This window comes from Panthera pardus, unplaced genomic scaffold (genome assembly GCF_024362965.1).
Source record: "Panthera pardus isolate Hobbes unplaced genomic scaffold, ASM2436296v1 HiC_scaffold_16, whole genome shotgun sequence".
In the NCBI taxonomy this organism is placed as follows: domain Eukaryota; kingdom Metazoa; phylum Chordata; class Mammalia; order Carnivora; family Felidae; genus Panthera; species Panthera pardus.
The window spans coordinates 93,649,963-93,667,828 of NW_026526721.1; the positions used below are offsets into that span (position 1 = coordinate 93,649,963).

Here is a 17,866-nt window from a genome sequence, read left to right on the forward strand (position 1 = left end):
AATCAGAGTTTCTAAGCAATAATGACACGACTTGTCATACATAAAATTATTACGATGATATCTTTTTCAAAACTTTGTTGCAAGCCCCACCCCACCTTCCGTGGGTCCACACATGGGTTGCTTTCAGTGGATTTTGTCCTAGGAAAAATTATGCTTTAGAAAGAGTAGACTTCCCACTCTACTGCCAAGTTCAGCTGATTTTTTTGGGTTGTTATGAATTGTTACCTGGATAACAGCTTCTGGCCTCCAATCCAACGGCACCTTCCAAGCCCCGAAATGTGATAGAATGTATTGTAGGAAGCCATTAGCTCAATCTCTAAAACCATGTGAACTGCCTAGCTATATCATTTTTTGGTGAATCGCTCTGCATCTGACTTTTGTAGGGAAAACCAGAGATACCGGGTGTATGTTGTGATACCGCTGCTGCCAGGATTTGAAGGAGACATTTCAACGGGTGGAGGAAATGCTCTGCAGGCAATAATGCACTTCAACTACAGGTGCCAAAGTTCTAAAGTCGTCTGTTTTCAGCTTTCTATCAGTCACGCGTGTAAGCTGGTGAAAGGAATGGAAATATTTCCCCACATCTATTCAGGGAGTGTTGAACAGATGAACACTTTATTTTACTTTTGAATCTTGGCCTGTTTACTAGTTGATAAAATTCAAATAGAGCCTAAAATCATAAATGGCAGGCCTGGGACACATGGCGAATATAAAAAGAACTAAAATATAAAGCTGTCTTTTATACTCATTGCCTATACACAAGACGTACATATACATAGATCTTATAAATGGAGACAAAGACTTTATATATATACATATACATATATATATATATATGTATTATATATGTATTATATATGTATAGGCATATGTATAATATTGATTTAAAAATTATCTTTAAGCCACCAGAGAGTTATTGAGCTTTCCATATTATTTGAAGAAAAAAATTAAATTTCCATGTGTTTGTTTATGGTTCTTTAGGTAGCAAGTTTTTTCACCAAGCTTGGGAATGGTAGACTTTGACAGAAAATGAAGTATGAAGGTTCTTTCCTATCTTCTGGAATTTTAATTCTATTTTCTCTACCACATCTTTGTTAAACTTTTAAGGAAAGTATTAAATCCTATTCTCGATATTCTAAAAAGCAGAATTGCCATATTCACTTGAAAAAGACCCGTGAAGCTTCAGACTTGGCCAGTAGAGCGATATGAAGAGGGTTAAGAGGTATGTCTGGTGAGCAGACAGAGAGGTAGTATAGAAAGTGATGGGAAGGCACCCCTAACATTCTGTCTTGGTCACGTAGCTGGAAAAGAGAATGGGAGTGAAGAGGTAAGTGAACAGGCCTGGGCATGAATCCCAGCACCCAGTTACAAGCTCTGGGACCTAAGATACAAAAGAACCCTGCTGAGCATCACAGTTGTATGAAGTCAAAGCAAGGACAGGAACCTGGATGTTTTCTTTTAATATCCCTTGTTTTTCAGAACCACCTGTAATTTCCCACCTTTCTGATCAAACCCTTTTGTGAGGGAGGAGACAATGAGGCCTGGCTCAAAACCCCCAGTGTGTAAAGCAGATAAGGTCTCAGGAGCTTGGTCAAATTAGGGATAGGGGCTTACATGCCTTCCTGCTGCTCTCCCCCATAATACCCCCTGCAGGATCTGAGGGTCCTCTAGGCACAATTGTGGTCACCACTGTGGTGATTTTTTTTAATCCTCTTGTTTCTTACTGACTGAGTTATTTCTATCAACCAGGATTTCAAGTAAAGATTTTTTTTTGTTTCTTCTGGGGTAATTTTGCCTGGTTACAGTAAGAGAGAACTTTAACTATGCTTTGGGATATACACTTTGAAGATTTGCCTGTTTCTAATATTACCTGATTTATAACATGACAAACAAAGCTTTTCAAGTATTTAAGGCACTGACATAATGTTTAATTGGATTTTATCCACTTCATTTGCCATTCTAATATTAATTTTGGAATATTGTCAGTTGTAATTATTTTCTATGACTTTTCCTGGGTTTGAACCAGCTGAATGAAATAACATGCTTGGCTTTTGTTCATCAGCTAAAATTCTAACCTTTTATTATGCAAAAACATCTCTATTTGCTGGCATCATCTTTAAGAATATCAGTATTTCCCAGGGATAACTATATTTTTAATTACTTCTACAGAACAAGCAGATGGAGCATAGAATTTTTTGTTTTGTCAGTCTTTATAATTCATTGACTATTAGAGTTGTGAAAAACAAAGTCATTAGCGGAGTCAGTTATCTGCAACTATATTTTTCACTTTCAAGGCGTTTGCCGACTTTGCAGAGACAGCCAAGGTGTATAGTTTCTTTAACTCAGAAATTATTCTGCTAAGTGTTTGCCCTTTTTACCTCTGAAAGTAACGTGAGTCTGTAAGTGTTCTCATCTATTGAGTTATTCTAAATTTATCTTAGCTGTCACCAAATTTTCTAAGAGAGAAAGTTCATTCATAGCCCATCTTTTGAAAATAGAATCTCTTTCTGAAATCTAATGTCAGTTTTATGACTTTTCCATTTACTTGCCTCAAAACAGCCTGTCCCAGCAGTACCATTACAAAAGTGATATCCAGGTGGTTTTATAGCTTCCGAAAAGTCCATGTAGCATCTTCTCTTAAAAGCACTCGTTCTGTTTTTGCTTGGGTTAGGACTATACTTCACAGATACTGCAGTTGGGATTGGTTCCTTTGAAACCTCTGTAATTATTTCTTTCCTTTCCATGTGTTCAGAACCATGTGCAGAGGAGAAAATTCCATCCTTGGGCAGTTAAAAGCAAAACGTAAGTAACAGCTTTTATTTTCCTCCACAGTTGTCTTTGGTGACATATCCATAATCATTGTGAAACTCTCTTCACAAGAGGTAGCACACAAACGTTTAACTGAGATCAATCACTTATTCTCGTTAAATTGTCCAAAGCAATGTTCAAATGAGGACATCACAACTTCAGATGCATAGATAATGAAAAATAAGAGTACTTTCATTATTTACTTTTATTTCTTTATAATAGTTATTTTGATAATAAGTGGGATTTATAAGGCACTTCACAAGGACCCTTCATGTATCTTCTTCTACGATCCTTCACCACAATCCTGGGAAGGAAGCAGGACAAGTGTCATTTCTGCTTTAAAGCTAAGGACACAGATGCTGCAAGGTCAACAGGTATTCATGCGGCTGCTTGTTATACAGAGGTCCCCGGGTTGTCACAACACTGTCTTATATTTAGGGAAGAAAACCAATTCTATTTATTTTATTTTGCCACCATACACTGACTAAACCTTTGAAGGTATTGTACTAGAGGCAAATAAATCAGAAAAAAAGCTCACAGTAATACCTTTCACTTGTACAGTTCTTCACATTTTCAAAGGCACTTTCTCAGATATCTTTATTATTTTATTTTATTTTATTTTATTTTATTTTATTTTATTTTATTTATTTTGAGTGAGAGAAAGAGAAAGCGAGCAGGGGATGGGCAGAGGGAGAGGAAGAGAGAGAGAATCTTAAGCAGGTTCCATGCCCAGCGTGGAGCCCGATGTGGGGCTCCATCTCACTACCATGAGATCATGATCTGAGCTGAAATCAAGAGTCTAATGTTTAACCAACTGAGTCACCCAGGCACCTAGATATCTTCTTATTCAACCCTTCTTTAAACTCCCACCTACCACATATTGTAACTGTGGGTTTACTTGTCTGTTTGTCCTGATGCTAGGTTTAGCACATAGTAGGTCCTCAATAGTCTTCTATATCTTGTACAGTAGGTACAGGAAGTCCCACAAAAGTTAAGCTAGAGTCAGAACCCAAATTGTCTGACTTCCAGTTCAGATGGGATACAGATTGTGAAAACTTGGAGGGCCACATTAAAAAGAACTAGACTTTATCCTGAAGAAGACAAGGTTGGTGGAAGCCTCTGCTTCCTGGAGTGAAACTATCAAGGTGGTGTTTTTATGGAAAGATTCACTTACTGTTGGTAAGAAAAGTAGAGAGAGACTGGTGGCAGGCATAAGATAATGGCACACTGGCAAAGGAAAGAAAGGTTACGTATGAGTACAGCTGGGAAAGAAGACTTGAGGGGATGTGGGAGTAGGAAAGTGAAAGGAGTATCAGATAATCCTGAGAGTTTCCACCAGCTGACATGGAGAATGGAGCTGCCACAGGGAGGTCTGCAAAAGTCATGAGGAGAAGTCACAATTATATGAGGCCTTGTGTTATGGCCTTCACATATGCTATAAACCTCAACTGAGGTTTTTGGAGATTTTATTTACATTGGTAACCTCCTAAATGGAGTGTGCTGGGTGATGTACCAGAATGTGGGGAGAAAATACTAGTCTTTCCATGTATGTATATTTTTCACTTAAAAATAAAGAATTGAAACATGAGCAGGAATGGCATAGTAAGGATCTCCAAAAATCCACTCCTTCAAAAAATCAACAAAAATACAGACAGAAATTGTTAAAATGGACTTTTCTTGAGAGAGAGAGAGAGAGAGAGAGAGAGAGAGAATATGAGAATGAGGGAGAGTGCGAGTGGGCAGAGAGAGCAAGAATCCCAAGCAGGCTCTGTGCTCAGCACAGAGCCCTACACAGGGCTCTATCCCATGACCCTGGGATCATGACCCAAGCCAAAATCAAGATTAAAATGGTCAACTAACTGAGCCACCCAGGCACACCAAAATAAACTTTTTTAGAACTCTAGAAATTAACCAAAGTCTTATAACAATATGAGGAGTTTTTACTCAAGAAAAACAACACAATCTTGGTAAAAGCAGCAAGCTTTGTAGCCGTTTAATTTGCTATATACCCATCATCTTCTTCTCAGTTCCACAGTAGCCTTGAACATCAACTCCTGATCACTGTCAAAACTAGCAGCCTATCAGCCCCCAGAGGGAGGCATGGGTTTGAAGCTCCCACCCTCTGACAGTTCTCAGAAAATTGTCATAATTTGACCTATCTGACAGTTTAAAAGACTTTAAAACACCTAGTTTAATATTTGAATATTCTTTGAATATTCAAAGAACTAAAGGAAATAATATCCAAAGAACTAAAGAGAACTATAAAAACTGTATCTCCCCAAATAGAGAATATTTTCTTAAAAATAGAACTTTTTTATTAGAAAGTTTCCATAAAAGTTTTTAAAAAAACAGAAATAAATTCTGGAGTTGAAAAGTATAATAACCGAAATGAAATATATGTTAGAGAGGCTCAGTAGCAGATTGGAATAGGTAGAAAAATCAACAAACTTGAAGACAGATCAATTGAAATTATATAGCCTGAGGAACAGGAAGGAAAAAAGAATAAAGACAAATGAACAGAACCTTGGAGACCTGTGAAATGCTATCAGACATACCAACATATACATAATGGGAGTCCCAAAAGAAGAGGAGAGAAAAGTGTAGGTAGAATATTTAAAGAAATAATGACTGAAAACTTCCTAAATGTAATGGAAAATATGAATCTACACATCAAAGCTCAACAAAATCCAACAAGAATAAAGTGTTTCATACCAAAACACATCATAATCAAACTATCCAAAGACGAAGACAAAAAGAGAATCTTGAAAGCAGCAAGAGAGAAGCAAATCATCAAATACAAGGCATCCTCTATAAGATTAATAGGCAATTTATCATCAGAAACCATGGTGTTCTGAATGCACTGTGATGACATATTCAACATGCTGAAAGAAAAGACTATCAACCAAGAATTCTGTGTCCAGCAAAACATCCTTCAAAATGAAGGAGAGGTGGAAGTTAAGATGGCAGAGGAGTAGGGAGACACTGGGCTTTCCTGGTCCTTCAAACACAGCTGTATTGAGGTCAGGTTGCTTGGAACACCCAAGGAATTGATCTGCAGAGTGGTGGAAGGATCTCCACAGTTGGAGGGAGACAGCCTGGCAAGTGTGAGGAGTGTGGATGTGAATTGGGGGAGAGATAAACTCTAGTACTGTGAAAGGGAGGGAACCCTTTCTGTGGACAGATGAAAGGGAAAGAGAGAGGTGGTGAGAGAGTGCAGCATCGAGTTAGCATAAAAGGAGAACCTCTCTGGACCACTGACTGAGGAGTGAGAAGTACTGAGTGTCCCAGTTCTTTTTTTCCAAACAGCTTTTGGAACTCAGACTCTGAGGTTTTGGAAGTATATGACTTTCTCTGGAGTGGAACTTTGGCAAGTGTTGCTGGGGAGGAGGGACATGGCCCCTGAGTGCATAGCATGGTGTAGTGATCTCCAGGGTGCACTGGGAGAGAACAGTCCCCTTCCTGGAGTACTTTTGGAAGAGGGTTTATTGCCTCCCCAAAGACAAAAGACCCTGCAGGTGCTAGCCAAAGGCCTTTCATCAGCAGGATGGAGAAGCTCTACTCCAGAGGAGGGGAATGGATCTATGCTGTGCTGTATCCTTTAAGACTTTGGGTTTTGAGTCCCAGCCACATGCCAAAGAAAAAATGCAGGAAAGTTGTGGTGCTATAGTTTCTTACTTGTTTTTTGTCATTTACTTTTCTCTCTCCCTCTCTCTTTTTTTGAAATCAGCCTTTTTATTCTTTTCTTTTTCCTTCTTTTTTCTTCTGCTTTTTTTTGTTTGTTTCTTTTTCTTTGGAATCAGCCTTATAGTTTTTTGACTATTTTTTTTTCTTTTCTCGTTTTATGGGATTCCTTTCCTTTCCTTTCCTTTCCTCTTCTCTTTTTATGGGATCAAGCTTCCCCCCCCCACACACACACCCTTTTTTCCCCCCAGGGTTACATCAGTAAACAAATAAAAGCACACCTAGTTAAAGGTCCAAACACTCAACCACTGCCAAGTAAGGAGGAACTCTGTAGAGGACTAACCAGTGAGATAGAGCAGCCAAAATGCAACAACAGAGGGCACAAAGAATACAGCAGAAATGCTTTCTGAAGTTCCAGGCCCTGGACAGTGTATGACCCCTTAATATAGCAGTACTCTCAGGTGCGGGAAACATAACAAGCTTTTAAAACATGCAAAAGACAGAAATGTAGCCAAAGTGACAAGATGGAGGAATTCTCCCCCAAAGAAAGGTCAAAAAGAAATCACAGCCAGGGACTTGCTCAAAACAGATGTAAACAATATATCTGAACAAGAATTTAGAACAACACTCATAAGACTACTAGCTGGCCTTTAAAAAAGCATAAAAGACACCAGAGAAACCCTTGCTGTAGAGATCAAAGATTTAAGAACCCATCAGTACAAAATTTAAAAATGCCATAACTGAGATGCAAAATAAACTAGATACAGTAACAGCAAGGATTGAAGAAGCAGAGGAGAAGAATAAGTGAAATACAAGATAAAATTATGGAAGATAATGAAGTTGAAAAAAATAGGAAATGGAAATTACTAGTCACAAGGGAAGACTTAGAAAAGTAAGTGATTCCATGAAATGAAACAATATCCATATCATAGGAGTTCCAGAAGAAGAAGAGCAAGAAAAAGGGGCAGTTGGTTTATTTGAAAAATTATAACTAAGAACTTCCTTAATCTGGAGAAGGAAACGGGCATCCAAGTCCAAGAGGCACAGAGAACTCCCTTCAAAATCAACAAAAACAGGTCAACACCACAACATATCATGGTGAAACTGGCAAAATACAAAGCTAAAGAGAGGATCCTGAAAGCAGCTAGGGACAAAAGGTCCTTAACCTACAAGGTAGACACATAAAGTTAGTAGCAGACCAGTCCACTGAAATTTGGCAGGCCAGAGGGAGTGGCACAAGTATTCAGTGCACTGAATAGGAAAAATATGCAGCCACAAATCCTTTATCCAGCAAGGCTGTCATTCAGAATAGAAGGAAAGATAAAGCCTTTTCCAGACAAACAAAAACTAAAGGAGTTCGTGACCACTAAACCAGCTCTGCAAGAAATTTTAAGGGGGACTCTATGGTAACAAACAAACAAACAAACAAGACAAAAAGCAACAAAGACTAGAAAGGACCAGAGAACATCACCAGAAACATCACCTCTACAGGTAACAAAATGGCACTAAGTTCATATCTTTCAATAATCACTAAATATAAATGGACTAAATGATCCAATCAAAAGACATAGGGTATCATAATGGATAAAAAACAAGATCCACTACATACCGCCTACAGGAGACTCATTTTAGACCTAAAGACACCTGCAGATTGAAAGTAAGGGGAAGGAAACCATCTATCATGCTAATAGAGGTCAAAAGAAAGCCAGAGTACACATACTTATATCAGAAAACTAGATTTTAGAAAAAAAACCATAACAAGAGATGAAGGAGGACATTATATCATAATTAAGGGGTCTTATCCATCAAGAAGATCTAACAATTGTAAATATTTATGCCCCCAACTTGATAGAACCCAAATATATAAATCAATTAATCACAACCATAAAGAAACTCATTGATAATACCATAATAATAAAAGACTTTAATATCTCACTTATAGCAAAGGACAGATCATCTAAGCAGAAAATCAACAAGGAAAATGGCTTTGAGTAATACACTGGACCAGATGGACTTAACAGATATATTTAGAACATTTCATCCTAAAGCAGCAGAATACACATTCTTGTCAAGTGCACATGAAACATTCTCTAGAATAGATAACCTAGTGGGTCACAAATCATCCCTCCACAGGTACAAAAAGACTGAGATTATACCATACATATTTTCAGATCACAACACTATGAAACTTGAAATCAACTACAAGAAAAAATTTGGAAAGCTCTCAAATACATGGAGGTTAAAGAACATCCTACTAAAGAATGAATGGGTTGACCAGGAAATTAAAGAAGAAATAAAAAATACATGGAAGCAAATAAAAATGAAAACATGACAGTCCAAATCCTTTGGGATACAGCAAAGGCGGTCCTAAGAAAAAAATACGTTGCAATTCAGGCCTATGTCAAGAAGCCAGAAGGGTCCCAAATACACAACATAACCTTATACCTAAAGAAGATAGAAAAGGAGCAGCAAGTAAAACCCAAAGCCAGCAGAAGAGAAATAATAAAGATTAGAACAGAAGTAAATGATATAGAAACAAACAAACAAACAAACAGTAAAATGATCAATCTAAAAGCTAGTTTTTTGAAAAAATAAACAAAATTGATAAACCCCTAGCCAGACTTCTCAAGAAGAAAAGAGAGAAGACCCAAATCAATAAAATCATGAAAGAAAGAGGAGAGATCACAACCAACACCACAGACATGCAAACAATTGTAAGAGAATACTATGAAAAATTATATGCCAACAAACTGGACAATCTGGAAGAGTGGAAAAATTCCTAGAAACTCACACACTACCAAAACTCAGACAGGAAGAAACAGAAATCGCAACAGGCCATACCAGCAAAGAATTAAATCATTTATCAAAAATCTCCCCAACAAATAAGATTCCTGGGCCAGATGGCTTCCCAGAGGAATTCTACCAGACATTTAACGAAGAGTTAATACCTATTCTTCTCAAACTATTCCAAAAAATAGAAATGGAAGGAAACCTTCCAAACTTATTCTATGAAGCCAGCATTACCTTGATTCCCAAACCAGACAAAGACCCCACTAAAAAGGAGAATTACAGGTCAATATCCCTAATGAACCTGGATGTTAAAATTCTCAACAAGATACTAGCAAATTGAATTCAACTATGCATTAAAAAAATTACCATGATCAAGTAGAATTTATTCCTGGGTTATAGGACTGGTTCAATATTTGCAAATCAATCAATGTGATACACCACATTAATAAAAGAAAAGATAAGAACCATATTGTCCTCAATAGATGCAGAAAAATCATTTGACAAAACACAGCATTTTTTCTTGATTAAAGCCCTCAAGAAAGTAGGTATAGAATAAACATACATCAACATCATAAAAACCATACATGAAAAACCCACAGTCATATCATCCTCAATGGGGAAAAACTGAGAGCTTTTCCCCTAAGGTCAGGAACACGACAGGGAGGTCCACTGTCACCATTATTGTTGAACATAGTACTGGAAGTCCTAGCCTCAGCAATCAGACAACAGAAAAGAAATACAAGGCACACAAATTGGCAAAGAAGTCAAACTTTCACTCTTCGCAGATGACATGATACTCTACACGGAAAACCTGAAAGACCACCAAAATACTGTTAGAACTGATACCTGAATTCAGGAGTCACAGGATATAAGGTCAACATACCCAAATGGGTTGCATTTCTATATACCGATAATAAAGCAGCAGAAAGAGAATTAAGGAATCTATCCCATTTATGGTTTCACCAAAGACCATAAGATACATAGGAATAAACCTAACCAAAGAGGTAACAGATAAGATGTATGCTGAAAACTATAGAAAACTATGGACTCCATCATCAACTTATGAATGGATAAAGAAGATGTGGTATATATGTATATAAAATAGAATATAAAAGAATGAAATCTTGCCATTTGCAATCACATTGATGGAACTAGAGTGTATGATGCTAAGCGAAATAAGTCAGAGAAAGACCAATACCATTGGATTTCACTCATATATGGAATTTTAATTAACAAGAGACAAGCAAAGAAAAAGAGAGGGGTGGGGCGCAAATCAAGAAATAGACTCTTAACTATAGAGAACAAACTGATGGTCACCAGAGAGGAGGTTGGTGGGAGTATTGATGAAATAGGTGATGGGGATTAAAGAGTGCAATTTGTACACTTGAAGCTAATATTACACCATATGCTAACTAACTGGAATTTAAATAAAAGCTTTAAAAACAATGGCACAGGCTCTTTGGAAAGCAAATTAGTAGTTCCTTATAAATTAAACATAGAGTTACCATGTAACCCAGCAATTCTGCTCCATAGTATATCCTGAAGAGAACTGAAAACATATGTCCACATAAAAACTTGTACGTGAACCTTTATAGTAGCATTATTCATAATAGTGAAAAAGTTGAAATTACCCAAATATCCGTTAACCAACAAATGTAGAAACAGAATGTTTATATCCATACAATGGAATATTATTTATATATAAAGAGAAATGGACTGATACAGGGTACAACATGGATGAACCTTGAAAATGTTATGATAAATACAAAGAAGCCAGACACAAAAAGGCCACAATTGTATAATTCCATTTTTATGAAATGTTTTTAATAGGTAAATCTATAGAGTCAGGAAAGTAAATTAGTCATTGCTAGGGTATGGAGAGAGTGGAATGGGGAGTGACTCCTAATGGGGATGGCATTTCTTTTTGGTGTAATAAAAATATCTTACCCCCTCTCTGCCCCTTCCCCACTCATGCTCTGTGTCTCTCTGTCTCTCAATAGTAAATAAACATTTTTTAAAAAGTGGGGGGAGGTGCCTGGGTGGCACAGTCAGTTGGGCATCTGACTTCGGCTCAGGTCATGATCTTAGAGTTTGTGAGTTCGAGCCCCACTCAGAGCCTGGAGCCTGTCTCAGATTCTGTGTCTCCCTCTCTCTCTGCCCCTCCCCCACTCATGCTCTGTGTCTCTCTGTCTCTCAATAATAAACGTTTTTAAAAAATGTCTTAGGGGCGCCTGGGTGGCTCAGTCAGTTAAGCATCTGACTTCGGCTCAGGTCATGATCTCGTAGTTTGTGAGTTCGAGCCCCGCATTGGGCTCTGTGCTGACGGCTCGGAGCCTGGAGCCTGCTTCTGCTTCTGTGTCTCCCTCTCTTTCTGCCCCTAACCCACTCGCATTCTGTCTCTGTCTCTCTCAAAAATAAATACACATTTAAAAAAAAAATTTTTTTTTTAAATGTCTTAAAATGAGATAGTGGTGGTGATTGTACAACTTTGTGAAGGTACTGAAAAAAAAACACTGAATGATATACTTTAAAGGAGTGATTGTATGGTATATGGATTTATAAATGATTTGGAAGCTTTGAAAATAATGAGTTAAGCTTTTAGTATATGATAAATTTAAATATATACTCTGTGTGTGTGTGTGTGTGTGTGTGTGTGTGTGTGTGTGTGTGTGTGTGTTGGCTCTTTCATAATTTTTCACTAATGATATGCTAGTCAACTCTCTGGAAATATGAGACATGTTTAGACATGGGGCATGTACATTACCAATAATAAATACTTTCAAAGTTGTATCTCATTGCATCTAGGACAGGGAAGATTTACTAGAGCATTATCCCTGTCTCTGCTTCTAATGGCTTAAAATGAAGATGATAATGAATGAATAAGTCTCTAAAAGAAATATTGCCAAAAACAAAATCAGGAAAGCCATTCAGTGCTGACAGTGACTGGTAAAAAATGCAAAGGTGAAGTTATAGGAAAATAAAAAGTCAGAATAAGCCTATTATTTAGTTTCTCGACCATAAAAATGCCTGAGCTTATTATAAAGCATTCTTTTGGCTCTGGCCCCTTTTCCTGTCTTTGGCTATTCAGGGGAAAAATTGGATTTTAACACAAGAAGTAATTTCAATGCTAAGCCCTCTTATGAAAAGATTTCCAAGTACCCTGGGAACAAGTCAAAATCAGGCATCTCAGTGGGAAAAATGTTCACACTCTAAACATAAAGAACAGATTAATTACATAACGCCCCTTTCTGAGGCACAATGTTGTATTGTTCGTTTTGTTTTCGTAAATGTATAGTGGGTTTTAAATACATGAACTAGCTAATCTCTAACTGTATAGATGACTGTAGTTCTGTACTGTTTCAATTCTTTAGAAATAACAAAACTGCTATGAATATGTTAAAATTCCTGAAAAGAAAACCAGCAGCTATTAGTGTACTATAATCATCATATATACCAATCTTCAGGGATTTAGTGTTTAATTTAAAGAATTTCTTTATCATTTTTATAATTTTTCTGTATTCTGGCATGTCAGCAGCCAATTTAGTATAATTTAACACAAGGTCTAGAGGTTTTCAGTCAGGATTAGAAGTATGCCTGTATGAAGTGCTACTTTTTTAAAAAAATGTATTTATTAATTTTGAGACAGAGAGTAGGGAAGGGTCACAGAGAGAGGGAGAAAGAGAGAATCCTGAGCAGGCTCCATGCTAATAGCACAAAGCCCAATGCGGGGCTCAAATTCACAAAAGTCATGAGATCGTGACCTGAGCCAAAGTCCAGTGCTTAACTGATTGAGCCACCCAGGAGCCCCACAAGAACTACAGCTTTTTAAGTAGCAAAAGCCTGTAACAACTCTTGAAATCCTTTCACAAAACTTTCTCACAAACATCAAGAGTCTGTTATATTGAATTCCCATCTTTTGATGGTACATCTATAAACCAAACTTCCTAACAGATATGTCCTAGGGGTCTATATAAAACCTCCAGATCCTCACATACCTCCATGGCATATAATTTGGAAATCTCCTGATACTTTTCTATTAATGGCTTTATATTAATGCTTCTACATGCCCCAGGCTTTCTCATACTTTCTTCAAAAGGTACTTGTTTCCTCAGCATATCCCCACACTTCAAGTAAACATTGTGAACTCCCCTGTCGTGCGAGCAGGGGAGAGGGGCAGAGAGAAAGAATCTTAAGCAGGCTATGCACTCAGTGCAGAGCCCAACGTGGGGCTCGATCCTACAACCCTGGGATAATGACCTGAGCCAAAATCAAGAGTCAGAGGCTTAGCTGACTGAGCCACCCAAGTGTCCCAAGCCAGTTTTCTTTATAGAACACAGTACTGACCAAAATAGCTTTTTCTTTTTTTCACATAGCATGTATGGTGGGATAATTCACATATTAGATGGGTGCCCCCACTTTACCTGACAGGCTACACTGTATTAATCTAAAATGTCCTAGGCTCCTGGGTGGCTCACTTGGTTAAGTGGCCAACTCTTGATTTTGGCTCAGGTCATGATCTTACAGTTCATGGGTTTGAGTCCCACGTCGGGCTCCGTGCTGACAATGTGAACCCTGCTTGGGATTCTGTCTCTCTCCCTCTCTGCCGCTGCCCTGCTCATGCCCTCTCTCTCTTTCTCTCTCGAAATAAATAAATAAACTTAGAAAAACATAAAATGTCCACTTTCTGGCTAGGACCCTGATCTTTCCTTTTGGGTTCTGTTACTGGTCCTAACCTTTAGTTTTTTTATTCCATGAGAGGCATTTTTTGCAAAGAAACAAAGTTTTTATCACTTCACAGGAGTTATTTCATAGGCAAGGAAGAATGGAAAGTAGTATGGATCGTGGGCTGCAAGGCTGTCCTGCTAATTGATACATTGCAGATACTCTCCAGCCTTGCTATAGAATGACACAAATCTGCGCCTTCAAAAATTCCATTTATTGGGGCGCCTGGGTGGCTCAGTCGGTTAAGCATCCGACTTCAGCTCAGGTCACGATCTTGCGGTCCGTGAGTTCAAGCCCCGCGTTGGGCTCTGGGCTGATGGCTCAGAGCCTGGAGCCTGCTTCCGATTCTGTGTCTCCCTCTCTCTCTGACCCTCCCCCGTTCATGCTCTGTCTGTCAAGTAAATAAACGTTAAAAAAAAAATTCCATTTATTACATGTCTTAAACCTTCAGGCTGCTAAGCTAGTCAGTATCGCTTATCTTTTTAAAAAATTATTTTAAAATAATTTCAGACTTACAGAAGGCCTTCTAGAACTGCCGTATACCCTTCATCCTGATTACCCAAATGTTAACCTTTTACCTTCTTTGTTTTGTCATTCTTTGATAATAGTTAGATTCGTAGACAGATGGGTTTTTCTCTTAAGAACATTTCTTATTATATATATATATGTATATATATGTGTGTGTATATATATATATATATATATATAATAAAATATGATATGATACCATATCATATATATCTTAGGATATATAAGTTGCAGCTATAATGCCCATTTACCCCTAAATACTTGAGTATGTGTTTCTGAAAAGAAAAAAAAAGGCATTAAAAAAAGCAGGTAGAATTCCATTATCAAATTAATGAAATTAACATTGATATAATATTATTATCTTATTTGTACACCTTATTGAAATTTTGCCAATTGAATTACTGGTGTCCTTTATAGCAAAAATGTATGTATTTATGTATTTATTTATGTATTTGCATTGGTATGGACTTATGGATTCTTATTTTATTTAGTGAATATAATTTTGATGCCCAGCTTGCACAGGTTTGGCCAGTGAGTACCTTTATAAGCTGGCTCATCTGTGCTTTTGATATGTTCCCATCAGCCTTTTTTTCTTGGTGGCACAAGAAGAGTTCTATACTCTTCTTGTATATTCCCAGAATTAGCCCTAGAATCAGCCATTCCTCCAAGAAACCTAGATTCTTCTAGTGGAAAGTGACATTTAGAAACCAAAATCCTGGTGCTAGAAATGATCATTGCTATCGGGATGTCATTGCTTTAAGACCTATGGTATACACATTACCTATCTATCACCCATAAATATATCTGTTTGTCCATCTGTCTGTCTCCACGCTAAGTCTTCCAGTTCCAGTCCCACACCACAGAGTTCTTTCTGGATATCTCTCTTTCTATTTTTAAAACTCCTTTCTCTCACAGTGAGAAACCTGGCTCCTTTTATCTACAATGTATATATTTCCTCAATCCTATGATACACAGAAAATAGTTTTAGAATTGCTAGCCCATACTACTATGAAAAATGAATCTATTCCCCAAAATTCAATATTTGTTTATAGTTCTTTTTGTCTTTAGCCTAATGGTATATACTCAAATGTTAGTGTTCAAAATTTACTTGGATTATATTATTAATTTGAAATACAGTTAGATTCATTTGCTTTAGTCTGTTCTATTTTGGAGGTTTTTTTCTATATTTTTCTTGATTTTTTTGAGTGTGTGCAATATACTTCCAATAATCAGAACCATAAAAATGACATACTAAGATAAATGTCACTTCCCTATACTTTGTGTCAGTTTCCTCCCCACCCATCTTCTCTACCCTATTTCCCTTACATCTGCTATCTGTAGCCAATTTTGTCAGTTTCTAGAATATTCTTACAGTGTTTCTTTTTGTACAAATGAGCAGATATAATGCATATATTCTTACTTTTCCCATATCAATTCATGGAACTCTTCATTTATTTTGACATCTGCATGGTCTTCCACGTATAGATTTGCCATAGTCGTTCAATCATTGCCCTCTGGGTGGACATTTAGATTGTGAATGTTTCAGTTACAGTTATGCAATGAATAACCTTGTCCATATATATTCTTATTTGTTGGAAGTGTATATTTACGGTAAATTTCTAGGGTGGGATTGCTAATCCTAAGTGAAATAAGTCAGTCAGAGAAAAACAAATGCCCATATGATCTCACTCATAGGTGGAATTTAAGAAATAAAACAAATGAGCAAAGGAAAAAAAAGAGCAACAAACCAAGAAACAGACTCTTAACTATAGAGAACAAACTGATGGTTACCAAAGAGGAGGCGGATAGGAGGATGGGTAAAATATGTGATGGGGATTAAAGAGTACACTTTATCATGATGGAAAAATAAATAAAATAAAATAATTTTTAAAATATACTTTTTATTAAATATTGCCAAATCCTCCCCCCCCACCACCAATTTGTATCAATTTGGTTTCGCACCACCAGTATATGAGAGAACCTGCTTCAACCCAGTCTCACTGACAGAATGTGTTGTTTTTTGCCAATACCATAGGTAAGAAATGGTTTCTCAGCATAGTTTTGTATTTCTGTTATGAGTGAGGAAGAATATCTTTTCAAATGTATCTTTTTGTGTGTGTGAATTGTCTGTTTATGTCTTTTGCACATTTTTTCCATCAAGATTTTGATCTTTTTATCCCTTAAGTTATTAAGAGTTCATTATAGGTTTGGACTTCTTAGCTCTTTATCTGTGATATATACTTACTGCAAATACCTTCTCCTGCTTTGTCACTTGTTTTTTTTTTTTTTTTTTTTTTTTTTTTTTTGTGGTGTTTTGTGTCATGTGTTTGTTTGTTTTTTTAAATCTAGCCAAAGTTATTGATGTTTTTCTTTTATTGTCTCTAGATAGTTATAAGACTTCTTTACACTCAGGTTATATAAGAATTCACTCTGTTTTCTTCTAACACTTGTATCGTTTCATATGCTTGCATTTCTATTTCTGGCCCATTTGGGGTTTATTCTTGTGATTGGTATGAGGTATGTATATAATTTTTCTTTTTCAAAGAGCTATGCGATGATACTAGACTTTTTATTTATAAGCTATGGATCTTTATGTAAAAGTCTTTATCATTTGAGATGCCACCTTTTATCATACACAAAAATTTTTGTATGTGTTTTTGTATGTGCTTTCTATTGAATTCAGTGGTTTTAATTGTGTTTTCATATGCTGGTGCAGCATTGTTTTAATTATACAGATTTTATAGTATGTTAATATCAGATAGTGTTAATGCCCCCTCATAGTTTTTCTTTTCCAGCTGTTATCATAGCCATTCTTGGGTGTTTCTTTTTCTATATGAATTATAATATTAAGTTTGCTAGGTCCATAAAAACAGGTTGGTATTTCTACTGAGATTATGTTAAATTTATAACTTAAGATGTAGAGAGTTGGCATCTTTTTAATGTTGAATTATTCTATCCCAGAACAAGGGTGTCTTTATTTGCTCAAATCTATTCTTATGTCTTTTGATAGTGTTTTAATTTTTTCTTCATAAAGATTTCAGACACCTGATGATAAGCTTATTGTTTATCTTTGTGTTTTATCTTTTTTCCTGCCATTGTAAGCAACAGTTTCTCTGATTTTTATCCTCTAAATGGTCATTGTTTGTGTGTATGAAGGCTGTTGATTTCTATATGTTAATTTATATCCTATTGTCATATTTAATTTTTTTTATCATTTGAGATATTTTTATCATTGATTCCTCAGGTATACTATCATATTATCTGGAAATGGAGATGGTTATACTTATGTGACTTTTCTTATCTAAATACATTAGCTGATACCTCCAAGGCAATGTTA

General features: G+C 36.6%; 1 protein-coding gene across 6 annotated transcripts in view; it reads left to right on the top strand.

Moving 5' to 3' along the window:
• Positions 1-17,866, top strand: part of PLD1 (phospholipase D1) — a 204,390-nt gene that overhangs the window by 161,298 nt on the left and 25,226 nt on the right. For all 6 annotated transcript variants that reach the window (XM_019463174.2, XM_019463175.2, XM_019463171.2 and 3 more), the window contains 2 exons: positions 384-497; positions 2,753-2,802. In XM_019463174.2, the coding sequence (XP_019318719.2) occupies positions 384-497; positions 2,753-2,802 (164 nt within the window). The remainder of the gene's footprint in view (positions 1-383; positions 498-2,752; positions 2,803-17,866) is intronic.